We start from the raw sequence: 27,930 nt of genomic DNA, 5'->3' as shown, positions 1-27,930 counted from the left end.
ATGTTGAGGATCAGCGTGGTGGAAGGGTTATTGCCGACCATCACCAGTTGGGGTCAGCCCGTAAGGAAGTCCAGGACCCAGTTGCACAGGGAGGGGTTCAAACCTGGGGCCCTGAGCTTAGTGATGAGCTAGGAGGGCACTATGATTTTGAAGGCTGAGCTGTAGCCGATGAACAGCATTCTTACATAGGTACTGTATTTCTCTTGTCCAGGTGGGATAGAGCAGTGTGCAGTGCAATCAGAATTGCGTTGGCCGTGGATCTGTTGGGGCAGTATTGTAGTGCATCTAGGTTGTCAGGTAAGGTGGAGGTGATATGGTAGTATTAATTAGCCTCTCAAAGCACTTCATCATGACAGAAGCGAGTGCTTCCGGGTTGATGGTCATGTTATGAAAAAAGTGCCTTTGTTTGTTTTGGTGTTCGCCAGCGTTCAGAGTTAGGTAGCTGAAGTCTACGCCCCTTCATTGGGGATTGGTCAACAGTAGGGATCCTTCAATGAAGTGTTTGTTGTCATTCAATGAGAGACGACCATGTTCATGCTAATTTTTTTCACTTGAAATATACTACACAAAACATCTTAGATGTAAAAGGGTGTGACTAAGACCTCTGCAAACATCAAAATTAATTACAGATTTCTTGAGTTATCTTAGATTATTTCAGACTATTTTGAGGAATTGTACTTGCTGATTTGGCTACAGCGTCTCAAGACGGACAAACAGTAATATTGACTCTTCTTTCTAGTTTTTCAAGCCAAGTTATTTTAAGGGAGTATGCGAGCGCAGATGTTCACTTCACCTAGCTGCATTCTACACACTGAGGCATATTGATGAGACACTAAGAAGACGTTGCAGTTCAGTTCAATTGTTTATTGAAACTTGACATTTAATTAAGTTCCTCTCATGCATCTCCGATCTCACCCTATCACCTGGTCTTGCTCTCCACCATCAAGCTGGAATTGCATCCCTCTCTTATTTTCTCTACATATTTTTCTCTCCTTTCCCTCTCATCCTTCTCCCTCAAGACATTTCTCCTATCATCCCCCTTCCTGCGCTAGAACCTGTCATTGCTCTGGTAACTCCCGGAGTGTTAACATGATTGGCAGGCGTCCCTGGCATGACGGAGCCGGTGTCTGATGTAGGCGGTGTTACTGTAGACTGGTTCATCTGTGGAAGGGATCATCTCACATCAGATCAGTTACTCTCACTCCAAATCAGTTACATTACAGTGCCATGCGAAACTATTCGGCCCCCTTGAACTTTGCGACCTTTTGCCACATTTCAGGCTTCAAACATAAAGATATAAAACTGTATTTTTTGTGAAGAATCAACAACAAGTGGGACACAATCATGAAGTGGAACGACATTTATTGGATATTTCAAACTTTTTTAACAAATCAAAAACTGAAAAATTGGGCGTGCAAACTTATTCAGCCCCTTTACTTTCAGTGCAGCAAACTCTCTCCAGAAGTTCAGTGAGGATCTCTGAATGATTCAATGTTGACATAAATGACTAATGATGATAAATACAATCCACCTGTGTGTAATCAAGTCTCCGTATAAATGCACCTGCACTGTGATAGTCTCAGAGGTCCGTTAAAAGCGCAGAGAGCATCATGAAGAACAAGGAACACACCAGGCAGGTCCGAGATACTGTTGTGAAGAAGTTTAAAGCCGGATTTGGATACAAAAAGATTTCCCAAGCTTTAAACATCCCAAGGAGCACTGTGCAAGCGATAATATTGAAATGGAAGGAGTATCAGACCACTGCAAATCTACCAAGACCTAGCCGTCCCTCTAAACTTTCAGCTCATACAAAGAGAAGACTGATCAGAGATGCAGCTAGGAGGCCCGTGATCACTCTGGATGAACTGCAGAGATCTACAGCTGAGGTGGGAGACTCTGTCCATAGGACAACAATCAGTCGTATATTGCACAAATCTGGCCTTTATGGAAGAGTGGCAAGAAGAAAGACATTTCTTAAAGATATCCATAAAAAGTGTTGTTTAAAATTTGCCACAAGCCACCTGGGAGACACACCAAACATGTGGAAGAAGGTGCTCTGGTCAGATGAAACCAAAATTGAACTTTTTGGCAAAAATGCAAAACGTTATGTTTGGCGTAAAAGCAACACAGCTGAACACACTATCCCCACTGTCAAACATGGTGGTGGCAGCATCATGGTTTGGGCCTGCTTTTCTTCAGCAGGGACAGGGAAGATGGTTAAAATTGATGGGAAGATGGATGGAGCCAAATACAGGACCATTCTGGAAGAAAACCTGATGGAGTCTGCAAAAGACCTGAGACTGGGACGGAGATTTGTCTTCCAAGAAGGCAATGATCCAAAACATAAAGCAAAATCTACAATGGAATGGTTCAAAAATAAACATATCCAGGTGTTAGAATGGCCAAGTCAAAGTCCAGACCTGAATCCAATCGAGAATCTGTGGAAAGAACTGAAAACTGCTGTTCACAAATGCTCTCCATCCAACCTCACTGAGCTCGAGCTGTTTTGCAAGGAGGAATGGGACAAAATGTCAGTCTCTCGATGTGCAAAACTGATAGAGACATACCCCAAGCGACTTACAGCTGTAATCGCAGCAAAAGGTGGCGCTACAAAGTATTAACTTAAGGGGGCTGAATAATTTTGCCCGCCCAATTTTTCAGTTTTTGATTTGTTAAAAAAGTTTGAAATATCCAATAAATGTCGTTCCACTTCATGATTGTGTCCCACTTGTTGTTGATTCTTCACAAAAAAATCAAGTTTTATATCTTTATGTTTGAAGCCTGAAATGTGGCAAAAGGTCGCAAAGTTCAATGGGGCCGAATACTTTCGCAAGTCACTGTACATTAAATACATTCAATTCTAGGGTCCAGAGTTTTTTTTTTGGTCAGGTTACAAGGTTGTGTGAAGCTCTAGGATGTAATCATTATGCAACATACATAACTTAAAATTACATTGTAAATTGAGATTCAATTTTCTCCCCAAAAAGATTGTCAAAATAGTTTACCTGTGCTGTATCTTTGCCTCTTTCTCCATTGAAATGCAACCACAGCCAGCACACTAGTAAGAAACACTGCTGAGCATCCACCCGCTGTGATGACAATCCACAGTGCTACCCCTGTATCCCCACCAACTGACACATCTGGGGTGCTAGATGAAGTGTTGGTTGCAGTCATGTTCTGTGAATCTGAAAATCTAAGAATAAATATCCAGGCCACTAAAACATGCTGGGTTAAAATCAACTACATTTTGATTATTTGGTAACCCAGCGCTGGGTAAATATTGGACAGAACACACACTGGTAAATTTTGACCCAGACAGTTGGGTTGTTGGGATTACCCAAACATGGGTTAATTTAACAATCAATTGGGTATTTTTTAACTCTCATAGTGGGTTGGCTTAGCAGCTGGCTCTTTTTAGAGTAATCCTTAGGTTATTTTCAGGATGTGTGGCTAGTTAGGAGTTTGGCTTTCAGGTAGATCATATTGGCCACCCATGTCATGCCTGTTCATCATGTAAAGTTTACATACAAATTTCCCCTTATTTTGTGTGCATTTTCCACATTCATCTAGAATAGTAAGATTACCTCATTAGAATATGTAATAAACATACTACCTTATTGTATCCCAACAGTGAGATTTACATAGGCTTTTAGGGGAATTCATACACTTCTGTAAGGCTCATTGAAGCTACAAAAATGCTAATGTTTGATAACTATAGAACAGAATAGATGAACATTAATGAATGACATTTACTCTCATGGGTGAATAAAAAGCCACACCCCTACTAAACTATGCCTCCAGTCTTCTGATCTGACACACTGGGTCACATCTTTAATGCAAATTACCTAACTAAGTGACCCAATGCCTGCAACACAGCAGTTGGGTCAACCAAACCACCCAGTATTTTTTGTATAATCTCAAACACAAAGAAATTAAATGTTTTACCCTAAATTGGCAATAAAGCCTTTGAACTTAAATCATTTATAAAGTGCTCAAGGGGTAGACAGCATCCAGATAACACTGAAGATTGGGGTCTGAAGGAAATTAGGACTCAGATTCTGAGCTTCTGTCTGTTCCTGCAAATAACTCTAAGCTAAAAATAGCCTCAGAAAATACAAATAAACTGCTCTTACCGGAGATGACACTGACAGTTGGGTGTGATTCCCTGTCCACCCGCACATTCAATCTAACAATGTGTGTCTGGATGGTTCTGCCTGTGGAGACCACACTGCAGGTGTAATCCCCTGAATCTCCCCAACTGAGACCCTGGATACTCAGAGATCCATTATTCTGGATCTGCATCCGGTTGTTAAAGATGGTTGTCTTGTGGTCACCATCTTTGAAAAATTGTACTATAGACAGCAGCTTATTTTTTCCAGGTAGGCTATATCTCCATTCAACCCGACTTTGAGGTTCAATCTGCTCACTAGGTAAGGTCAAAATGATGGACTGACCCTCAAAGGCTGTCCTTGTCTCAGCCACAGCCAACACCTCTGGGACCTCTGTAGGGAGGAAGGAGGAGATGTTTATGTTAGTGGAAATTTAAAGTAAATAGGTCATCGTAAGACAATCAATAAATGTTTCTTACCTATGGAGAGAAGCTGGAGAGTGAGGAAGACGATGATATGATGGGGCTTCATTTGTCCCAGAAGCTGATCCTATGAAATCTGTGTCAGGTAGGACTGTTTGACGATGCACTAACTGACTAGGTATCCCTCTTTCCCTTGTATCTCTCGCTCGCTCTTCTCTCACACCTCAGTGCTACCATGGGTTTTTCTATTTTACATAAAACGACATCGCTGAACCACAAAATGGTTTCTCTAATGCCATGGCTACAGAGAGCAACACAGTCTCCAATTGCAGAGCCTCTAGAGCATAAATTGCATACTCGTGCCACTACTTCCTGTGTACAAGGATGTGGTTACTAAAGTTAGAACCCTACACAGTATAGGGCTGAAGGCCATTGCCAGCGTGGGTCAGAGGAGATGGTTAGGTTGTGGTTGGAGGTGTGTTGATCTATTGAGTAGGCTCTATGACCTGAACACAACCGTGATCTCTGCAGATAAGCATCATTTATTACATCCAAGTCCATTCTGACTGACATACAGCCCCCAGTGGTTTAATGTTTTGCAAGTTCCTGCCATATGTGTCTGCTAGCTTGTATTGCTCTCTCTATGACATATTAAAGTGAAAAACGTATGAAGCCTGTCATACATCACCGAAGCACCGACATACACAAATAATATTAATTTATGTCAGAACATGTTTGTAATAATTACCTGAATATTGTTAGCACTGCTCACATAATCCATACATTTATGGGCTTTATTCCATGATCATAGAGCCCCACAGTGGAGGTGTCATAATACCCATAAAACCTAGCAGTCAAACAGGACAATGGTTCCAATCATTTTTCCCATAGTGGATTTTTCAAAACACTTAAAATAAGGGCAGTGTTTCGTGTAGGCTTATCCTGGCATGATGTTTTGATAACCATGTAAATCTCTCGGACAAGGTGACTTTTATCAATATATTGGGCTCTGTTTACTCTGACATTCGAAAATGTTAATTAGGTATCAAAGTAGAGATCATGCCAAACTATCCCTGCAAGCTCCTGCATATCATATCTAGCTGTCACCTTTGCTAACAGGTATTGTGCCAATTAAAAACTTGCACAAGACAGTTCACAGAATAAACCATTTAAAGAAATTTAGCAAATGTATTCAATACTACATTTAGCTAACAGTTGATAGTCTCGTCCAGATCACCATGGCATTTGTAGTTCTTTATGATAGCCACATTAGCAGCTAATTAGCATTTCATTTTTGTATGGTAAATACAGGCAAATATATTGATAGTCACCTTGTCCTAGAGAGATTTACACAGTTATCAAAACCATACCGCAGGGTAAGCCTACACAAAACATAGCCCTTATTTTAAGTCTAAAATCCCCTTTGGGAAAAATGAACAGTGGAAAAACGATTGGAACCACTTTCCTATTTGACAGCTAGGTTTTGTGGGTATTATGACTCATACTGTGGTACTCTATTTTGGAAGCATTTGTTTGAAGCCCAGTCAGAAGAGGCCCAACCTAGCAACTACCGCCCTCCTTGTGCATATCATTATGCATATAGGCTATCGATCTTATTGTAGTCATTATCATTAGGCCTAACCATATTTTTTATAAACTATTGCAAATCATGTGTGCTAATCTTTACTCTAAATTACAGGTGTAATTATTAGTCCAAAGAGTTGCAAGAGTTTCTATTAGACGAATTCGTGAAGAAAAGTTTTGCAACAGAATCGGCATAATGAATACACCCCTGGTGTCAAAGTCATTCCATGGAGGGCCGAGTGCCTGCGGGTTTTTGCCCCTTCCCTGTACTTGATTGATGAATTAAGGTCACAGATTAGTAAGGAACTCCCTTCACCTGGTTTTCTAGGTACTCCATGGAATGTTTGACCCCCCTGCTCTAAATCATTGAAATAATAATTGTTTGTAGCCATTGAACACTTGTCTGTTTCCCATCATAATAGTACAGTGGCAAACCTGGGCTATGTTCAGTACGAAAAAACATAATAGAACATTAAATGAAACGGAAATGGTACTGTACTAAACAACCAGTTGAAAAATGGGCAGGGGTTGGGTTAAATACATCACTCATTGCTTCAAGCGACACCCCATAACACCCATCAAATTGAGAAAACGTACCTCAAAGTCTGTTCAAGAACGTTTTGGGAAACAAAACATTCCACAACATAGCAAACGTTCAATTGAACTGAACTCAATCCAGGTTTGGAAGATTTTAAGGTCTTTTAGTGGAGGGTAGAGCTCTAGGTAGACCCTCCCGCCAAACTTCCCGGGGTTCAAACTAAGTATGGTATAGGGGGGAATTTATAAAAAACGTTTGGAATGTAGGTCTATGCTATTGTATGGCTACCCATGTCATGGTCATGTCCAAATCATCCGAAAGTATCTACAATTGATTGTGAAGCTGAACAGAGTCACTTATAGATGCTATGAACATGATGAGTGAAAAATGCTCATATAGGTCCCATGACTTGAATGGGATTTGTGCCACACATGCTAAAATGTTAGCATGTGGGAACAGTGCCAGTGAAACTAAACCAAAGCATGAATTGCTGTCAAACCTTGTCCATCAACCTGGACTCAGGGATAGACGTAACATAGTAAGGATAAATCCGGGACACTCATTTGTCTGATATGTTATGTGTGTATTAATTTGTGTATGTCCATCATCCATTTCATATGATATGCTACGAATTACAATTTGTATGGTATGCTGCAAATTGCAATATGTACAATATGGTATGATTTGCAATTCATACGAATTTGCAAAACTTCTATGTAATGAATTACAATTTGTTGTGGCTAATGTTAGCTAGGTGGCTAACATTAGCTAGGCTAGGGTTAAGGTTAGGAGTTAAGTTAAAGGGTTGGGGTTAGCTAACATGCTAAGCAGTGCACAGTAGCTAAAATGTAGTAAGTAGTTGCTAGTGCTAAAGTTGTCTGTGATGAGATGTTCGAGCTACACAACCAACCTCCCTACCTTTGTTTTTGCCTTAAGTAACCTTCTGTCTTCTGTAACCATACCAAATGTAGCATGTCATACTAATTTGAGTGTCCTGGATTTACATTTAGTATGTTATGTCTAGTCTGACTATGAGACCAGACTGTATCCATAGACGTCTTACATGGTAAGGAAATCAATGGGTGGGTTTGAGCAGATAGCCTAATGAAGCCTACTGTAGACGAAAGTTGACGAGTAAAGTCTGGGGAGGTGCATCTAGCTGAAAGTCGGACACTAGTGGTTTTCCAACAGCAAGGCTCAGCTCAACTTGTCAGTATCAACAAAGCTGATATTGTTGATATAAGTTTTTCTGGATAAATGTCCAAATAAACTTTTTATTTAACTGGGCAAGTCAGTTAAGAACCAATTCTTATTTAAAATGACGGTCTAGGAACAGTGGGTTAGGAACAGTGGGTTATCTGCCTTGTTCATGGGTATTCACACCCCTGAGTCAATACTTTGTTGAAGCACCTTTGGCAGCGATTACAGCTGTGACTCTTTCTGTGTAAGTCTCTAAGAGCTTTCCACACCTGGATTGTGCAACATTTTGCCATTTTTCATTTCAAAATTCTACAAACTCTGACATTGGTTATTGATCATTGCAAGACAACCATTTTCAGGTCTTTCCATAGATTTTCAAGTAGATTTAAGTCAAAACTGTAACTTGGTCACTCAGGAACATTCACTGTCTTCAGGGTAAGTAACTCCAGTGTAGATGTGGCCTTCTGTTTTTGGTTACCGTCCTGCTGAAAGTTGAATTCATCTCCCAGTTTCAGACAGAGACTAGTTTTGGTCTAGGGGTTAGCCTGTGCTTAGCTGTTTCTTTTTTGTCCTGAAAAACTCCCCAGTCCTTAACTATTACAAGTATACCCACATCATGATGCAGCCACCACTATGCTTGAAAATATGGGGGGTGCTACTCAGTATTTTCCCCAAACATAACACTTTGTTTTCAGGACAAAAGGGATATTCGGTGTCTGCTTTTTTATTTTTTTACCCATCTACCAATAGGTGCCCTTTGAGAGGCATTGGAAAACCTCCCTGTCTTTATGTTTTTGAAATTCACTGCTCGACTGAGGGACCTTACGGATAATTGTATGTGTGGGGTACAGAGATGAGGTAGTCAATCAAAAATCATGTTAAATACCTTTAGTCCATGCAACGTATGTGACTTGTTAAGCTACATTTTACTCCTGAACTTATTTAGGCTTGCACTAAAATATATAAGGTTGAATGCTTATTGATTCAAGACATTTCAGCTTTTCATTTTTTATTAATTTGTGAACATTTCAATAAATACAATTCCACTTTGACATTATGGGGTGTGTAGGCCAGTGACAAAAAACATTTGGAAAAGGATATTTAGCTAGTCTACTGGCCGTGACTTTATTTCTGTAGCTAGATGGATTGCTGTCATTCTGTTCCTGGAACTGCCTATAAGACCAGTTGTGAGAACCAGCATGAAACAGAAAGTGACTGATACATCAGACTGATACATCAAAATACTAATACCAAAGCAAAAACAAACAATAATGCATAATAAATTCACACAACTCAATGGTAAAATCAACCAAATTTGATAAGGTGATGCAAGGTTAGTGTTATTGGGGATCTTTTAGAGGACAATGCCTATTCACAATAGTGAAGGTATTCAAAGTATTTGGAGCAAAAGCCAGTGGGGGAGACACTGGTAGTGTTCAGCCAGAAAAACAGCTGTAATTCACAATGACTTGTCTTTCAATCCAATGGCTAAATAGAATTTGAGGATTGTCGATGGCTGCGGATTAAATGAGAGAGGTGCAGGCTACTTAACTTGGGGAAGGGTGAACACGTTTCACCCCAAAAGGCCACCTCTCTGCTTCGATCCGGTTCACACTAGTTTGTTGCATTGAGGTCTGTGTTGTGTGCGGGGCTCATTGTTCTCCGGTCAGGTCCACGCAGCTAGAAATTCAACCCACAGGTGTGCTGTACAATATTTCTTAACATTGTTGATGGAATCTGACGGTTCTGCCGGAAGATATTGATCTCCCTTTGCCATAAGTGCTACGGACTGGATAGTCTTGGAAAAGCAGAAACAAGTTGCACATCTAGTCTTGGGGTTGTTGCCACCAAAACTGAGTCCCAAATCATTGAGTTCAACTTAAGTACTTAAGTAAACAGTATTTATGTTCAAAGCATACTCTGTTTTCTGTGTTACCATATTCTAAAAATAATTGAGTGCCCCAAAAATGTGTGTAAATATTATTCATTCAGAGGAGTTCAAGATGCAGTACCTGAAGAATTTCCCCCCATATTATGTTCTTTGTCACACATAAAGTCATGCAGGTCCCCCCCCACACACACACACACACACATATATATATATATATATATATATGCATTCCAGGTGACTACCTCATGAAGCTGGTTGAGATAATGCCAATTGTGTGCAAAGCTGTCATCAAGGCAAAGGATGGCTATTTTGAAGATTCTAAAATATATTTTGACTTGTCTAATACTTTTTTGGATTTCATAGTTTTGATGTCTTCACTATTATTCTACAATATAGAAAATAGTAACTATGAAATAACAGATATGGAATCATGTATTAACCCAAAAAGTGTTCATGGGGGTAGTCACCTGGAATGCATTTCAATGAACAGGTGTGCCTTGTTAAAAGTTCATTTGTGGAATTTCTTTCTTTAAATGCATTTCAGCCAATCAGTTGTGTTGTGACAAGATAGGGGTGGCATACAGAAGATAGCACTATTTGGTAAAAGACCAAGTCCATATTATGGCATGAACAGCTCAAATAAGAAAAGAGAAACGACAGTCCATCATTACTTTAAGACATGAAGGTCAGTCAATCCGGAGAATTTCAAGAACTTTTAAAGTTTCTTGAAGTGCAGTCGCAAAAACCATCAAGGGCTATGATGAAACTGGCTCTCATGAGGACCGCCGCAGGAAAGGAAGCCCCATAGTTACCTCTGCTGCAGAGGACAAGTTCATTAAAGTTACCAGCTTCATAAATTGCAGCCCAAAACAGACACATCTCAATATCAACGGTTCAGAGGAGACTGTGTGAACCAGGCCTTCATGGTCGAATTGCTGCAAAGAAACCACTACTAAAGGAGACCAATAAGAGACTTGCTTGGGCCAAGAAACACAGGCAATGTACATAAGACCAGTGGAAGTCTGTCCTTTGGTGAGTCTAAATTTGAGATTTTTGGTTCCAACCACTTGTCTTTGTGAGATGCAGAGTGGTGGACGGATGATCTCCGCACGTGTGGTTCCCACCGTGAAGCATGGAGGAGGTGTGATGGTGTCGGGGTGCTTTGCTGGTGAAACTTTTATTTAGAATTCAAGGAACACTTAACCAGGATGACAACTACAGCATTCTGCAGAGATATGCCTTCCCATCTGGTTTGGGCTTAGTGGGACTATCATTTGTTTTTCAACAGGACAATGACCCATAACATCTCCAGGCTGTCGAAGGGCTATTTGACCAAGAAGGAGAGTGATGGAGTGCTGCATCACATGACCTGGCCTCCACAATCACCCAACCACAATCCAATTGAGATGGTTTGGGATGAGTTGACCGCAGAGTGAAGGAAAAACAGCCAAGAAGTGCTCAGCATATGTGGGGACTCCTTCAAGACTTTTGGAAAAGCATTCCAGGTGAAGCTGGTTGAGAGAATGTCAAGAGTATGCAAGCTATCATCAAGGAAAAGGGTGGCTACTTTGAAGAACCTAAAATATAGATTATATTTTGATTTGTTGAACACGTTTTTTGGTTACTACATGATTCCATATATGCTATTTCATAGTTTTGATGTCTTAACTATTATTCTATAATGTAGAACATCGTAAAAGCATCGTAAAAACCCTTGAATGAGTAGGTGTCCAAACTTTTGACTGGTAGCGTGTGTAGTGTTGTGTTGTATTTTGTGTTAAGCCTATTGTTATGTACGTTTGGTTGATTGTAATAATGTGTCTTTGTCCCTCTCTTCACTCTTTCTTTCCTGGACTGTAGGAGCGGATTGAATACTCCAAGACATTCCAGGGGAAATACTTCAACTTCCTGGGTTATTTCTTCTCCATCTACTGTGTGTAGAAAATCTTTATGGTAAGAGTTACAGACATAGTCTGACTGAGACCTAGATTCACCTCGGCCCGACTAGCCACTGGTTAGCTTGCTTGACAGCCTGAGAAAATCAAGTTTGAGTTTGGTATCTGTCAGTTTAGAGAATATTCACTGTCTTTTGATCTCTATTTAGTAACATGTATTGTGTCTAAGTTAAAACATTTGTTATTCTACCCATATTGTTTTTGCTTTCAAATAGAATGACCTTATACTTCACATACAGTCAGTTTATCATATCCACATCAGGCCCCAAAACCATATCTGTAGTAACCCTGTTTTTTGTCCCTCTAAGGCCACCATTAACATTGTGCTTGACTGTGTTGGGAAGACTGATCCAGTGATTAGAGGGATTGAGATCACTGTTAACTACCTAGGCATTCAGTTTGATGTGAGTTCTGCTGCTCATGCACACACACACCTCAAGTAATGTTAATGGTTGTCATTTTATTAAAATGTCCTTCTGTACTCAATCTTCACTTTTATGGGATCATTCCAAATGGAAATAGTAAGTTGTATTGGTGTGTTCTATTGTTGCTCCAGTTTTCCTTACATATCCTCTCCTCGGCAGTTAAAGATCTGGTCTCAGCACATCTCCTTCATCCTGGTGGGCATCATCATCGTCACTTCTATTAGAGGCCTTCTCATCACACTCACCAAGGTAAGCCAACTACAGACAGGAAGTAGTCAGTCTACCGAGGCATGTTATGATGTATCCTAACACTGATCTTGTTTCTCTCTAGTTCTTCTATGCCATCTCCAGCAGCAAGTCCTCCAATGTTATAGTGCTGGTCCTAGCTCAAATCATGGTCGGTATGTGTTTTGTTATATGCAAGATTTGTGACAAAGAGCAGAGGGCATATATTTCAGTTCAAATGCTTTTTTTGTGGTCAGTTGTCTATTCAATCTTTAGATAAGTTAGTGCAAAAGACAACTGACATCCTGCGTGTCTCTCTCTTGTTTCTCTTAGGGGATGTACTTTGTCTCGCCCGTTCTCCTCATGAGGATGAGCATGCCTCTAGAGTATCGCTCTATCGTGACCGAGGTGCTGGGCGAGTTGCAGTTCAACTTCTACCACCGATGGTTCGACGTCATCTTTCTCGTCCGTGCCCTCTCCAGCATCCTTTTCCTCTACCTCGCCCACAAACAGGCTCCCGAGAAGCACATGACCCCCTGACCCCACTTTGAACTTGACCCTTTACCTGGAAGCTCAGCTGGCGTCCAGATCTGAACTTTGAGTCTGTGGGATTTAGATTTTCTCTTTTTAAATCTCTGGTCCGTCTGTGTGGTGGCGAGAAGAAGACGTTTTGCCTGTGTTTCCTGAATCAGGAAGGGCCGACGCTTGGCCATGTGGACCATTGGTGTCGGGGGGATTCAATGGAGGGGAATTGGTGCCATGGAACGCTGGACTAATGTTGGGGTGAACGTGGGGGTGGAATGACTAAAACAATGTGGATGTGTCATCGTGCTGTTGAGCCGTTGGACACAGGTTCTGTCTAGCCTTAAATGAATCTGACCACAGGAGAACTGCATAGTATACAGCACAGACCAGCTTCACTGCAAACACTAGCTTTGTTGTATGAATGGATTGTAAAGACCATCACTACCTGAAGTGTACACTCTATTTTTGATAAACAGAATACTCAAAATTAAAGAAGAAATGTATCCCCAATGTCCATGATGCTATTTGCTAGCATCATTCATTGTGTCCAGTCTGTACATGTACCTAGGGTTGTTTGTTGGTGTATGTGTGCGAATATCTACTGTACTCTACTGTGCTTTCACACAGGTGGGAAAGCTACAGAATAAACCAATTTATGTGGTTATTAGTTACTCCGTTCCCTTTCTTTTAAGTACTGCAATGCCACTACATTTACCAGTTAAACAGAGAATAAGTGAATAGTGACTTATAGAAAGATCTGGGACTGGATACTTTGTCTCTGTGAGAGCGGTATTTGGCATCTGCTAAAATAAATGACCATTTAAATGCTATGTAAAAGACAGCTTTATGATTAAGGTGCAGGCCGATGTCTCTATATGGTTTTTGTTATAGTATAACACATTGAACTGGTATTACTAGTGTTATTTTTCTACATTGCAGGTGCTTGTAATAAGATCATATGAATCCATACGTTTGTTGGGTAACAGTGGCATCTAACTGATCAATGCAATTATACATCAATAAATATATAACAATTTATTACTATTTTAAACCAATTGCATTCATACCTTTAAACAGACTCATCGGAATGTATTTAGTTTGATCAGAGTTTTTATGCCAAGATATCCACATTATCCTGCATGGTACAAAGGTTGACGGGAGACAGAAAAAGTCAGGAAGTTGTTTCTAATTGGTGACTTCTCAGAGTCTCTCATCAACACTCGAGCAAGATGATGCTGCTGAAGACACAGATGGAGTCTAAGGGAGAGAAAGAGTCAAATAATTGTCTGCAATAGAATTGTGGGCAAATACAATTGATACTAACTTGCTTCTGAATACTTTGGTTCTAGTCTATACATTCAGAGTAATTTGAATCTAGTTCAGAAGGTACCAAGGCACTCGAGCACATTTATGTTATGTCACTCACTCTCTCTCGTGTCTGGGGCAGTGGGATGTATGGCTTATGTATGGCTTCCTCCTCCTCCTCCTCCACCTCCTCTCGGACTTCCTCCAGAGTGGCTGGCGTGTCTATCTGGGCTGGTGTGTGTCTTTGGGCTGGGGAGGGGGGTGGGGATGGGGACCTGGCTGTGGGGGAGGGGGGTGGGGATGGGGACCTGGCTGTGGGTGCGGGGGTGAGGAGCTGGGGTGTGATGGCCACCCCTTTGGCTTTGAAGTGGTTGTAGGCCTGCTTCCCAGCCACTAGGAGCACCAGTGAGCTGCCGCTGTTACGGATCAACCCCACCACTTGCTGGTGACTGCTCTGCTCCACGTTTACACCGTCCACCTCCACCACAATGTCATCGTCCTCCATACCCACCCTGTCTGCAGCTCCGCCCTTCACCACCTGAGGGAGAGAACACCGCAAGTGGTGAGCTGAGTTTGGAATGGTTTGAAATGTAAACAGTTGACAGTTGCTGAATGACCGGAGTGTTTCAGAGGTACACAATATATACAAAGTATGTGGACACCCCTTCAAATGAGTGGAATCGGCTATTTCAGCCACACCCTTTGCTGACAGGTGTATAAAATCGAGCACACAGCCATGCAATCTTCATAGACAAACATTGGCAGTAGAATGGCCTTACTGAAGAGCTCCGTGACTTTCAACGTGGTACCGTCACACGGTGCCAACTTTCCAACACGTCCGTTCGTCAAATTTCTGTAACTGCTGTTATTGTGAAGTGGAACGACTAGGAGAAACAACAGCTTAGCCGCGAAGTGGTAGGCCACACAAGCTCACAAAACGGGACAGCCAAGTGCCTCTGGAAGCAACGTCAGCACAAGAACTGTTCGTTGAGAGCTTAATGAAATTGGTTTCCATGGCCGAGCAGCCGCACACAAGCCTAAGATCACCATGTGCAATGCCAAGTGTTGGCTGGAGTGGTGTAAAGCTCGCCGCCATTGGACTCTGGAGCAGTTGAAACGCGTTCTCTGGAGTGATGTCTCATGCTTCACATTCTGGCAGTCTGACGGACCAATCTGAGTTTGGCGGATGCCAGGAGAACGCTACCTGTCCGAATGCATAGTGCCAACTGTAAAGTTTGGTAGAGGAGGAATAATGGTCTGGGCCTGTTTTTCATGGTTCAGGCTAGGCCCCATAGTTACATTGAAGGGAAACTTTAACACTACAGCATGACATTCTAGACAATTCTGTGCTTCCAACTTTGTGGCAATAGTATGTTTCAGCATGACAATTTGTCTGGAATTGTTTCGCTTTGTGCACGGGAGGTCCATACAGAAATGGTTTGTCGACATCGGTGTAGAAGAACTTGACTTGACTTGACAGCGCCCTGACCTCAACCCCATCGAACACCTTCAGGATGAGTTGGAACGCAGACTGTGAGCCAGGACTATTCACCCAACATCAGTGCCCGACCTCACTAATGGAAGCAAGTCCCCGCAGCAACATTCCAACATCTAGTGGAAAGCCTTCCCAGAAGAGTGGAAGCTGTTATAGCAGCAAAAGGGGGACCAATTCCATATTAATGGCCACGATTATGTAATGAGATGTTTTGACGAGCAGCTGTCCACATACTTTTGGTCATGTTGTGTATGAAATTGAGGTTTATTATGTGCTTTGTTCCCTTGATCTTTCCCATATCTGATTAACAGTCTTGTTAAGTTCATGTATTTGGGATGCAGTATCTTATCCGTTCGGCTACCCATTGGGTATAGTAGGTGCTCTACATTGTACTTACCTCATTGATGTACAGGCCACAGACCCCCTGGATACTGTTGAGGTGGAAGCCGTACCCAGCGGAGGTCTTCTCCATCTTACACAGCTTGAGGAGCGCTGTGGTGGCTGGGGCAAGGGCCGGGATGCACTCTGGGTAGCTGGGTGGAGGGCTCGCTGGAAGGAGGAATCCCATCTCTTCCAAGTAGAAAAGAGGAGACACGCCTCCCTGTGGAATATCACAATTAATCTCAGACCTACATCTCAATCCCCACTATAGTCTTCTTTACTGCACTGTCTCTCTGGCCACTTCCTGAGCCTGTAATATATGCTATGATAGTTACCAGGAAATGATTGCCTCTCAGCCTTTCATTTAAAAAACAATTCTGTAGGCTTTTTGTATGGTCTTCAAAGGGCAAAAATGTAGCACAATGGACTTAAGTGCAAAATGTTTATAATATGCATCTGGCAGAAGTAAATAACACATACTTTTACATATATATATAAAATGATATAATTGTGAAGCCTGTTCGATATAGCTTTTTGATTGAAAATGAAAAGCACTCAACAAATGTAATTGAATGTTATTATCATTATTATTAAAGATTAAGTGACATGATCTGGAAGTAAAGTGGAAAAGGAGGTTACTTTCACTGAGTATTCAAAAAGTTTGAGTGCTCATCAGGATCAACTCCCCCCTCTCATTTAATATAATCCAAAAGGAAAAACTGATGCTAGATCAGCACTCCTGCTCTGAGACACTTAAACTGCCCCAGATTTGTTGGCCTATGTGCTTTAGCCAACTCCTTTGACTGTCGTTTCATTCATTTATTTCCTAAATCCAACAGGAAAGATTTCTCCCTGACTACTCACCATCTTGTAGAGCATGTCCGTGTCTTCATCGACCACCAGGAGGCAGCACTTGTTGCCACATTGCCTGATCCTGTCCACCACCTGCTCATGGCTGCAGCTGTCCACTTCCTCTCCCTCCACGGCAACCAGCCTGTCCATCTCCTTTAGTCCCGCCCTATCAGCTGGGCTGCCCCTGTCAATGTCCTTGATGAAATGGCCTGCAGGTGGGACGATATTTACAATGCATGTCCTTATTGTGTAAAATAACGCAGACTGATGACTGCTGTTGGTGAATAGTCAAATATTAATAATCCTATGTGGCTATTAGTAAATGTGTTGTTATAAGGGATTCATACATTCTGAAAAGTCATTATAACCGCATCTTAATGCATTATACTGGTTGACTTTAAGTAAAGTGTAACCAAGTTTTCAAAATTCACACACCACACAAGCACACACACCTGTCTTGTTAGGCTCAGCCTTTAGGAAGTATCCATAGCCGTCTGATCCTTTGAACAAGTCTACAATGCGTGGCTTCAGTGGGAGGAACTTCACTGTGGCTAGCCCCGCACCAAGCTTGATGCGTTTGTTCTTGTAGAACTTGTCTGTGCCCTCGTCCACCAATAGAAACATGATTCTGCTGCCTGATGCCTTGACCTGACAGAGAGGCCACAACAGGGGCTCTTTAAGGATGCTGTAATGTCAAATAATTAGCAGATAGAAATGAATTGTGAAGAATAGACTGATGTAGAATAAAGACTTATGACATCTTTCCTTAACTTGACCAATCACATTTGTTTCTGCTCTCAAGGCAAAGCTGCCCTTAGAACAAAGATTGGAATCAGGAAAACTGATTTGCCGAATTATCATTGTCCCAACTCTTGCATTCTGAGTGAGTCCACATCACTAAGGTATTGCCATGGTCCACACACACCAACACAGTCATGAAGAGGGCATGACAATGCCTCTTCCCTGTCAGGAGGCTGAAAAGATTTGGTGTGGGCTACAGCTAAACCACTGAGAGCATCTTGACTGGCTGCATCACTTCTTGGCATGGCAACTGCTTGGCATTCGAACGCAAAGTGCTACGGATGGTAGTGCGTATGGCATAGTACATCGCTGTGGCCGAGCTCCCTGCCATCCAAGACCTCTATACCAGGAGGTGACATAAGGCCCTAAAAAGATTCCAGCCACCCAAGTCAGACTGTTCTCTCTGCTACCGCACGGCAAGCTGTACTTATACACCAAGACTGGAACCAACAGGACCCTGAACAGCTTCTATCCCCAAGCCATAAAGCTGCTAAATAGTTAGTCCAGGTGGTTAACCATTTAAGTGGTTAACCATTTAAATATCTGCATTGACCCTTTTTGCACTAGCTCTTTTGACTCATCACATACCCTGTTGTTACTCTTTATTATATATCCTGTTGCCTAGTCACTTTATTCCTACCTGTATGTACATATCTACCTCAAGTACCCCTGCACATCGACTCGGTCCTTGTCCCCCATGTATATAGCCACGTTAATGTTACTCATTGTGTATTTTTTTCCATGTGTTATTATTTTTCTATTTCTCTTTTTTTCCCTGTGTATTGGTAAGGGCCCATAAGAATGTAACTGTTAATCTACACCTGTTGTTTACCAAGCATGTGTCAAATAACATTTGATTTGAACATGATGTGTTGACAGGCTGTAGAATAACATGACAGATATTGAACTTAAAGTTCACCACAGAGTAGTGTAAATATGGGGTGAATCCTAACCTTCTCTACTATCTGGTCATGAGTGGCGTTCTCCATATTCTCCCCGTTGACCTCTATCAGACGGTCGTTGGCCTTGACCCCTGCCCTCTCGGCCGCACCCCCTGGGTTCACCTCTGCCATGAACATGCCCACCTCACCTGGATCAGGAAATGGAGGAAAGAAAATGGAGTTTAAAACAGAATCATAAAATCATTATCATTGGATATGCAAAAGACGAACAGTATAACACCCCTACTCTTACGATAAGTGCCATGCGATCTTTAGTGACCAAGGAGAGTCAGGACACCGATCCGAAAGATGGCACCCTACACAGGGCAATGTCCCCAATCACTGCTCTGGGGAATACATTTTTTAGACCAAAGGAAATAGAACCTCCTACTGGCCCTCCAAAACAACTTCCAGCAGCATCTGGTCTCTCATCCAGGGACTGACCAGGACCAATCCTGCTTAGGTTCATAGGGAAGCTAGCAGTGGGATGGAGAGTGGTATGCTTCTGGCTATGCGAGACAATGATAATGTGTTTATTTCTTGCTTGATCAACAAGCAAAACAGAGATGACAAGACTTGCTATGTGTCCTATCAGCTGTATCACACACAATCAAAGAAATAACCAAAGAGATTACATCTGTGTGTGTGTGTGTGTGTGTGTGTGTGTGTGTGTGTGTGTGTGTGTGTGTGTGTGTGTGTGTGTGTGTGTGTGTGTGTGTGTGTGTGTGTGTGCCCCACCCCTCTCACCTTTGACAGAGCGCAAAGAGAAGCCGTAACCCCCGCTAGACTTGGCTAGGTAGCAGAGTTTAGGTTTGGGTGCCTCTCCTGCCACTCCGTTCATGGTGGGCTGGGTGGGTTTGGGGTGAGGGTCAGAAAGATCCACCCCCTCAGTCTTGGCCTGCTTGTAGGATGCCACATCCAGAACATGGAAGGTGACGGATGCACCACTCTCCTTCACCAGGTCCACCACCTAACCCAGGGCACACAGCACAAATAGATGGGACAAAGCATGGTATGTTGCTACAGCAGTACCTATGGCTCTAGAGTTATCTAGTAATTCCACATTTACCAAACCCAAAATGGTACCTACTCAAGGCACTTTACAAGATTTGATAGGTGTGAACAATACCAGAGGATAAGGTTATTACCATACTATTATCTTACAGGACCAACCTTACTATTACTATGTTGCTTACACCTGTAGAATTTCAATACAATAACAGTGGAAGAAGCTAGGGGTTCATGTGTAATTGGACAACTACTAGCCCTGTCAGCTCCCCACCCCTCCTCACCCGTGAGTGGTCCATTTCATCCACGTAGGTTCCGTTGACCCGGAGAATGCGGTCTCCATCCTTCAAACCCGCCAGCTCGGACGGCCCGCCCATCTCAAGGTTCCTGATCAGGTGACCATCCTCGCCTTTCTCCACCCTCAGGAAGAAGCCAAAGCTATGACCTGGCTTCTTACTCAGAACTATCACCCTGGGCTTGTACCCAGCCATGTCCTACAACAGACACCACAGGGTAAGAACACAACATGCCACACCACATACTGATGCACACAGTCACCCTCTATTTTTACCCAGCCATATCATGCAATGCAGACAAGAGTGTGAGAATGCTAATACACACAAACTTCCCTTCTACTCCCAACAAAACTTTTGTTTTCACCCTCAAATCCTCCCGTGTGTAGCAGTGGTAAAGCCGATTTGATCTAATCTCAATGTCCTAAACTTCCACATTGTCAGACTTGCCAAATTACCTCAATAACGCAATGTGCTGTAAAACGTAGCTATTCTGTAGCAGCTCACAGGTACATACTGTACGGTAACTACACCCTCAGATAAATGGAAGTCAATTGGGTGTGGAGTGGAACAATTGCACAACATAAATCTGATTGGTCATATAGAAACAGAGATATGAACAGAGAGACAAAAAATACTAGATTTTACACAGAGATGTAACAGTGTGGGGGTTGTGCTGAAGACCGTGGTCATTGATTACACAGATTGATACTTTACTGACAGACCTCTGGGGTGTATTCTGACAATCATTACGGGCGAGTCCCTAACTCATGCGCACACACACCAAGATCTACACTCTTGAAGACCTTTGTTTTGGATAGTTTAGCCAACTGCTGACATCTCCAGAAGAAGGTTAACCTGCTATGCCAACTTTTCCGTGGCCGCGAGCGGGGTGTTAATGGTTAACGGCAGCCAGGGCCAGCTGAAGGTGCGAAGGGCTCTTTTAACTAGAATGTGTGAACTTTGACCCCCAGATAAAGAATGTCAACGTAGGAATCCTTATAATGTATAATAAATACACTGTTGTCACAGGGAGAAAGAAAGATGTGATGGGCGTAACTGTGTTCAGGTGTAAGTGTAGTGTAAGTCTGGGTGTGGTTCTGTGCTGATATTTATATGTCCTACAGTTTGCTCATCTATTTCCAACTGTTAGATTATGGTGAACACTGTAATATGTCAAGTTGTATCATTTAATCCATCACATAGTCACTGTAGATTGCAGTGTCTGCTGGAAGAAGATGGAGTCCTCAACTCCTTTAAGCTAGCCCAAGATGACAATTGCAAGGAAACTTTATCTACATTTGGGAAGAAACCTTGAGTGGAACCATGATGCTATTTAGAGGGATGATATCCCATGAGTTTGAATCCTCACTTAAGTGTGGGGGTACATGTCACATATTAACCCTAAAGTCTCACCGCTAGAGTGTGATATGGAACCCCTCTATCCACTGCTCCTATATCTCTGATCTTTCTCTATGTCAATTACACTCTTACAGAAAACACCTGCCAACACCTGCCACAAATAAGATAACCAGGACATGCAATATCAAAATAATGAGCAAATCGTAGAATTGACCATGTTAATAAATACAGCATTAATTAGAGAAACAGTAGAACATTCACTCACCTCCTCCTGTCTCTACTCCCAGTCCGAAGGAGGAGCTCACCTAATGCTCAGGTGTTATCTCTATCTGAGTCTTCTCTCTCTCCCTCTTTCCCCCTCTCTCTCTCTCTCTGAAGGACTTTGACAGTCCAAAGGTTGACCTAAATGCTGAGCTATTTAACAGTGTCTCATGGCAGGAGTGGAGATGCATGTCCGACAAGGTAAAAATCGATCTGCCCCTGAACAAGGAAGTTGACCCACTGTTCCTAGGCCGTCATTGAAAATAAGAATTTGTTCTTAACTGGCTTGCCAGGTAAAATAAAGGTTAAAAAAATAAAAAATAAAATGTCTCAACAGCCCAGTCCAGGTAACCCTTTAAAAAACCACTGTCACAATCACAACCCAGTCATCTGTTCAGATGGTCAAAGGTGACAGAAAATGGTGGAGAAAGCTACATAATGCAGGGTTAATGGGAGCGAAGACTAGCTGACTGTGGGCATATTGCCAGGATGGAAGAATTGCGTGTTTTATTATGGAAATTGACTTTATCTGTGGTATAGTCCTCCTTATAGTACGATTTCTCTCCATGGATGATGGAAGTAAATGAAGATAAGGTGCATCAGAACAAACCAAGCCACCAATATGAGGGGAGTCACACCCATCTTATGAATGGCTGAGGCCAAATGTAATATCTTTGAAAATATTTTGTGCGAATAGGAAACTTGAAAATATAGTTTGTACTGCATATTTATACTGTATACATAAATGCAACATGTAAACTGTTGGTCCCGTGTTTCATGAGCTGAAACAAAATATCCCAGAAATGTTCCACAAAAGCTTATTTCTCTCAAATGTTTTGCCCACATTTGTTTACATCCCTGTTAGTTAGCATTTCTCTTTTGCTAAGATAATCTATCTACCTGACAGGTGTGGCATATCAAGAAGATGATTAAACAGCATGATCATTACACAGGTGCACCTTATGTTGGGGACAATAAAAGGCCACTCTAAAATGTGCAGTTTTGTCACACAACACAATGCCACAGATGTCTCAAGTTATGAAGGAGCGTGCAATTGGCATGCTGACTGCAGGAATGTCCCCGAGCTGTTGCCAGACAATGGAATGTCAATTTCTCCACCATAGTTCTCCTCCAACTTATTTTCTGAGAATTTGGCAGTGTCCAACCAGCCTCACAACCACAGACTACGTGTAACCATGCCAGTCCAGGACCTCCACATCCGGCTTCTTCACCTGCGGGATCATCTGAGGCCTGGACAGCTGATGAAACTGAGGAGTATTTCTGTCTGTAATAAAGCACTTTTGTGGGGAAAAATACTTTTGATTGGCTGAGCCTGGCTCCTCAGTGGGTGGGCCTATGCCCTCCCAGGTCGAGCCATGGCTGTGCCCCTGCCCAGTCATGTGAAATCCATAGATCAAGGCCTAATGCATTTATTTCAATTGACTGACTTCCTTATGTGAACTGTAACTCAGTAAAATCGTTGAAATTATTACATGTTGTGTTTACGTTTGTTCAATATATATCCGCAATTGAATAAAGAGAGGCACGTTCCTTTTCAGTTTCAATAGGCATATCATGATGCTTCTGTAGTCAATGGGTGTATCCGAATACCGTACTAGCTTACTACATTCTTAAACTGCATACTCACTTCGGTGTTTGATCTAGTACAATTCACTCATCTTTTCTGACTCGTGTTTGACAACAGCTGATAATCAGATTATATTGACACACTACCAAAATGAATGAATGGCGGGGCTACAATAAGCTCGCACAGTCTCATGTCAGAATTAGATATTCATTCAAATGTCAAATTTCAAAGTTGTCCCAAATGTCAAATTCTGAATTGTTTAAGGTTAAGTTTAGGCAATAATGTTTAAGGTTAGGGTTAAGTTTAGGCATTAACTCTGAAATCTTAAGATTAGGCATTAACTCCAAATGGTTAAGGTAATGGTTAGGGTTTTGGATAGGCTTTGAAACAAAAATCGCAAAAACAACTTTCAATCGATGGATTCAAACATGCAACCATTGGCACCAGAAGTTGTTCCAAAGGTCAAATTTCAAAGTGATTTCAAAGAATATGGACTTGTATCATGGGTGACTTTACTGGGGAGTCAACGTAATCATGAATTAGATGACTCATTCGGAGTACTATTTTCAAAATGTCACATACTTAAAATGTACGATAGTATGAGTATTTGGACAGCGCCAGTGTTCGATGTAATGGTTGATTGATCTATGAAGAATGTTTTATTGTCAGGGGAGCCAGTTTGGTACTACTACTAGGGTGTCACATAGCCTAGCCATTAAGAGCGTTGGGCCAGTAACCGAAAGGTCTCTTGGTATGAATCCCCGATCCGACTAGGTGAGAAATCTGCTCTGGATACAAGTGTCTGCTAAAATCGAAATGGTGTGATCTGGTTGGATGAAACTCTTCCAGTTTCTGTGAACAGCTTAGAACAGTTTAAAAGTAATGAATCCACTCATATCTGTCTGTCTTTTACTCACTGATGGTCACTATAAAGCCAGACACACAGCTTGTCCAATGATATCTAGACGCATCTCAACTTAGTTATCAGTATGACAAAGTACAATCTTTGACAACTGAGTTTAGGGTTAAAGATTGAAATGTGAATTTGCTGGGACTGTTACAATCTGACCTGGACCAATACATACCTTGATGCTGGTAATCTGGGTCCATGTAACAGAGGTTTGAGAGGGTTCCCCCAGCTGATCTCTGCCTCCTGCTGTCAGGACAGAAGAGAAAATAAATAAATATTCACTCAAGGGGAAACCCATTTTGTACGACAACTGCAAGCCAGATTTATGAACTGGTTGTAGTTGTATGGGATTGAAGACAACGAGACAGTGAGATGAGAGAGGGAGAGAATCAAGAAGTGTGTGTTTGTGTGTGTCATACACAGATAGGTGTGTTATTGTGTGTGTTTGTTGTCGATTAGGTCAGAGACAGAGAGTCTGATGGGCAAGGGCTGCCCGAGGTCAGCATTCACTCAACCATTAGTCAAATCTGAAGTGATTTGGTGTCTGCACACGCACACGCACACACACACACACACACACACACACACACACACACATACACACACACACACACACACACACACACACACATACACACACACACACACACAATGCTGGGTGAGAGATGAGGCCCCATACGCAGGTGTGTGTCCCTGGGGTAAACAGTAGAGACAAGATGGAGCGTTGTTCAGCCAGGGAGAGAGATAGAGAGATGACCCTCGATCCAGGCAGGTACTCACCAGGGGCCTGGAGCTGTGTTTGAACAGATTGATGTGAGGGGCATCGGATAGGACAGGAGCCATGCAGGGCCATGAGACTTAGTATGTGAGAGAGAGAGACAGAGATCCTCTTCAGCTTGAGAAAACACTACTGTCTGACTCATTTCTGTTTGTGCGCGTGCGCGTGTGCTCGTGAATAGGTGCATATGTGGATTGGACCTGCATGGTTCAAATACTATTTTAAATATCTCAATTACTTTCACATACATTTTTAAATAACTATTCAGATATGTTTTATTTGAAAAGACAAGTAATTGAATATTGGAATACATTTGGAAATGTACTTGAAATGTGTTGGCATGTATTTGAAAATACTCAGATACACTCCCAGGCATTTAACAAAGGTATTTGAAAATCATTGTTTTAATACGGATTTGAAAACACGTTCAAATAGTAGGCTATTTATAGGAAATAATGTAAGAAGAAGATCCTAGCTTTATCACCCTGTTGCAGGAGAACGTTCTTGCAATGCAGGACATTTTAAACTGTTTAAATGTTTAAAAAGGCTTCCAAAGTTTTTTCATAAGGCTGAAATTTGAAAGTGGAGATTACAATGTATCAACCTCTACAAAAATATCCATTAATTACAATCCACATGATAAATCACATTTCCTGTTGCTGCAGGATTATTTCCCTGATGTACCAAACTGGATCAAATTAAGATCCTATATCTGTACACAGAAAATAAGTATTTGAATAACAAACCATTTGAACCCAGGTCTGGTGTGGATACCGACATCAGTGTTAAACCATTTGGAGTCATTACTGTTATACCGTCCGGGTGTAATCAACATGTCATCCCAGAGAGAGACCATGATGAATAACACTCCTTCCAGCGAGTAACAGTCGTCTCTCTATCTCTCTCGCTCTCTCTCTCTCCCTTTCTCTCTCTCCCTCCTTTGATTGGCACTTTGATTGGCTTGTTTAGGTGGGTAATTGGATCTGCAGATTGAAGTACCAGGCTAATTCAAGCTGTGGATAGTTTGGGTTCTGGGGCCTGGAGAAGTAGCGGACAGTCATCTCTCTCTCTGAGTGAGAGCAGTTTGCATTCTCATCACTAAACCACGGGCCTGTGTGATAGTCCCTTCTCTTCACAGCAATACCACGCCTCAGCAGGCAGCTAGCTGCTACAGTACAACAGGTCCTTTGATTATAGTAAAGCTGGTGTTACAGCCAATCCAGTGGCCCATTCATCTCTGCCTGCTTACTTCCATGTGGAAAATATGTAAGTGATGGAATAATATGGTTTAGCATATACAAAAATTGTTTGTTTTTGTAATTCTAATCTATGGAATACAAAACACCTGTGCGTTTTCTTGATGTATGTATTTTCAGTAATTTATGTAATTCAGGGCTCATCTGTAAAAAATATATTAAAAAAGACATGATTAGATATGTCAATAATAATAGACTATAGATCTCCTGAAGTCATAAAGTAGAAGTCTATCGTAATAAATTAGTCCCTGCAACAATGAGCGTTCCTAACTGCTTTCTCATTTTGAAGGCCTACTCCAATTGTTATTATACTAATCTTATAAAATCAATGTGGGTTATTTGCGCACCACTTGAGGGCGCCATTGGAACACTCAGTTGGCCATTCATAACTTTCTACCCCAGAGGACCATTGCCTCACACTCCCAACAGCGTACCCGCAAACAGAACCAACGACCAATCCCTCGCTCCCCCCACCCCCCATGCACTCAGCCTTTCCCCATATTACCCGACCGCTGCACTCTGCGCTCAGTCCGAGCCGCAGTCACTCCAACGGGCGAGGCGCAGCGGCACGGCGGGGTCCCCAGCCTTCCTGCAGTGCAGAGATCCACTCAACTCATGAACCCATACGGGCAACTGACAACTTCAAGGATACCGTGAATGTGTTTATTAGGAACAAAATAGGAAAATCTACAGACAAACATTTAATTTGGTTGGAGTATTTTTGGAAAGATTTAGGCTACTTACACATGTTTTTAGGGTTTCTATGGACAGTCATATGACCACAGCAAATGCTCACGAGCAATAATATAATGAGTACTTTTGACATTTCTCTTTAACCCTCAAGATGGATTTACAAACCCTGAACGAGACCTCTGTGTTCTTGGAGTGTGTGGAAGCGCAAGGCGCAGCGTCAAATGGAACGCCAAACTCCAGCCTGGAACTCACAAACATCACCACCTGTGGAAACGCTTACGTCGTCCTCAAACCGCAACATGTCAAACAGAAAGGTGAGGAGCCGGGCCACCTATATTTATTTTTATTCAAAAACCTAAATGAAATGACCAAATACGCCAAGCCAATGCATTTTCACGAAGCTGACACAAAACCCAATTCACCATAGCCTAAATTTCAACAGCAATAGGCGCTCAAACTACCGATTCGTTCATATTTCGCTCATTATCCAAATACCAGAGACAAGAAAACCTATTTTAAGCAAAGTTAATCTCAACTGGTAAATGCGAAGTGCAAATGGTCTAAACATTTTACCATGGTTATATTCTATAATTTAATTTAATAACAAATCAAATGATTGATATAATAATAATTGGTTCCCAATTAATATCATTTTAAAGGGCTGGAACATCATGTTTTGATTGTCGTAATCAGTGTCCCATTTATTTCTAAGAATTGTATGACAACCGAGTCAACCCTAGCGCAGATGCGTAGGTATAGCACAAATGAATTACAATAACTTGTCATACAGTGTGTGTACAGGTGGTGTGGGTGTGCCCGCGCGCGTATGTGTACAGTGATGTAGATTATTAATATGGGGACAGCAGAGAAAGCAACAGCGCATTCATGTATCCAGCCTAGCTACAATCCAACCCAATGCCAAAAACCATACCAATTCACACTTATTCAGAAATTCTAACGCTTGGGAATACCCCCCCCCCCCCCCCTTTAAAACCATGACTACCACCCATCCTTTGACAGACATCAATACTGCATTCTCGACCATAAATTAAGCTAGTTCCCATTGATCCAGTGTAGTCAGAAGACTGAGGCTTTACCCTCATACCAAAAGGTCAGCATTGCACTTAGACTA

General features: G+C 42.0%; 3 protein-coding genes across 4 annotated transcripts in view; 2 read left to right on the top strand and 1 right to left on the bottom strand.

Moving 5' to 3' along the window:
- LOC110501612 (Golgi pH regulator) lies at positions 1-13,617 on the top strand. The gene is given in 6 exon segments (XM_036959587.1): positions 1-60; positions 11,605-11,697; positions 12,008-12,103; positions 12,284-12,373; positions 12,456-12,521; positions 12,683-13,617. Coding segments are annotated over 6 exon segments (612 nt in total). The 3' UTR covers positions 12,890-13,617.
- Positions 13,618-13,966: 349 nt separating this feature from the next.
- On the bottom strand, positions 13,967-21,709 carry LOC110501611 (Na(+)/H(+) exchange regulatory cofactor NHE-RF3). 2 transcript variants are annotated; one of them, XM_021579295.2, is made up of 9 exons: positions 21,578-21,709; positions 19,942-20,151; positions 19,397-19,619; positions 18,662-18,798; positions 17,360-17,555; positions 16,920-17,116; positions 16,072-16,275; positions 14,301-14,717; positions 13,967-14,131 (listed from the first exon to the last, which is right to left on the bottom strand). In XM_021579295.2, exons 2-9 carry the CDS (start codon positions 20,146-20,148, stop codon positions 14,075-14,077), a joined length of 1,638 nt encoding a protein of 545 aa, XP_021434970.2. In that variant the 5' UTR covers positions 20,149-20,151; positions 21,578-21,709; the 3' UTR covers positions 13,967-14,074. The 2 variants fall into 2 exon arrangements, with proteins under 2 accessions (XP_021434970.2, XP_021434971.2); XM_021579296.2 differs by lacking the exon at positions 21,578-21,709 and adding an exon at positions 20,409-20,432.
- Positions 21,710-26,949: 5,240 nt separating this feature from the next.
- Positions 26,950-27,930, top strand: part of LOC110501610 (cholecystokinin receptor) — a 50,416-nt gene continuing 49,435 nt past the window's right edge. The window contains exon 1 of the mRNA XM_021579294.2: positions 26,950-27,112. Coding sequence (XP_021434969.1) covers positions 26,950-27,112 — 163 coding nt within the window. The remainder of the gene's footprint in view (positions 27,113-27,930) is intronic.

The sequence above is a fragment of the Oncorhynchus mykiss genome, chromosome 22 (assembly GCF_013265735.2).
Source record: "Oncorhynchus mykiss isolate Arlee chromosome 22, USDA_OmykA_1.1, whole genome shotgun sequence".
NCBI classification, from domain to species: domain Eukaryota; kingdom Metazoa; phylum Chordata; class Actinopteri; order Salmoniformes; family Salmonidae; genus Oncorhynchus; species Oncorhynchus mykiss.
Note: the sequence above shows the minus strand (reverse complement) of the source record. Positions and strands in the feature narration are given on the sequence as shown.

Excerpts from the sequence above, each read along its gene's own strand:
- LOC110501611 (XM_021579295.2), bottom strand. The coding sequence starts at position 20,148 with ATGGCTGGGTACAAGCCCAGGGTGATAGTTCTGAGTAAGAAGCCAGGT. Across the intron at positions 19,620-19,941 it reads ATGAAATGGACCACTCACGG|GTGGTGGACCTGGTGAAGGA; the intron begins GTGAGGAGGGGT and ends GCCCTGGGTTAG. Across the intron at positions 17,117-17,359 it reads GGCTGAGCCTAACAAGACAG|GCCATTTCATCAAGGACATT; the intron begins GTGTGTGTGCTT and ends TCCCACCTGCAG.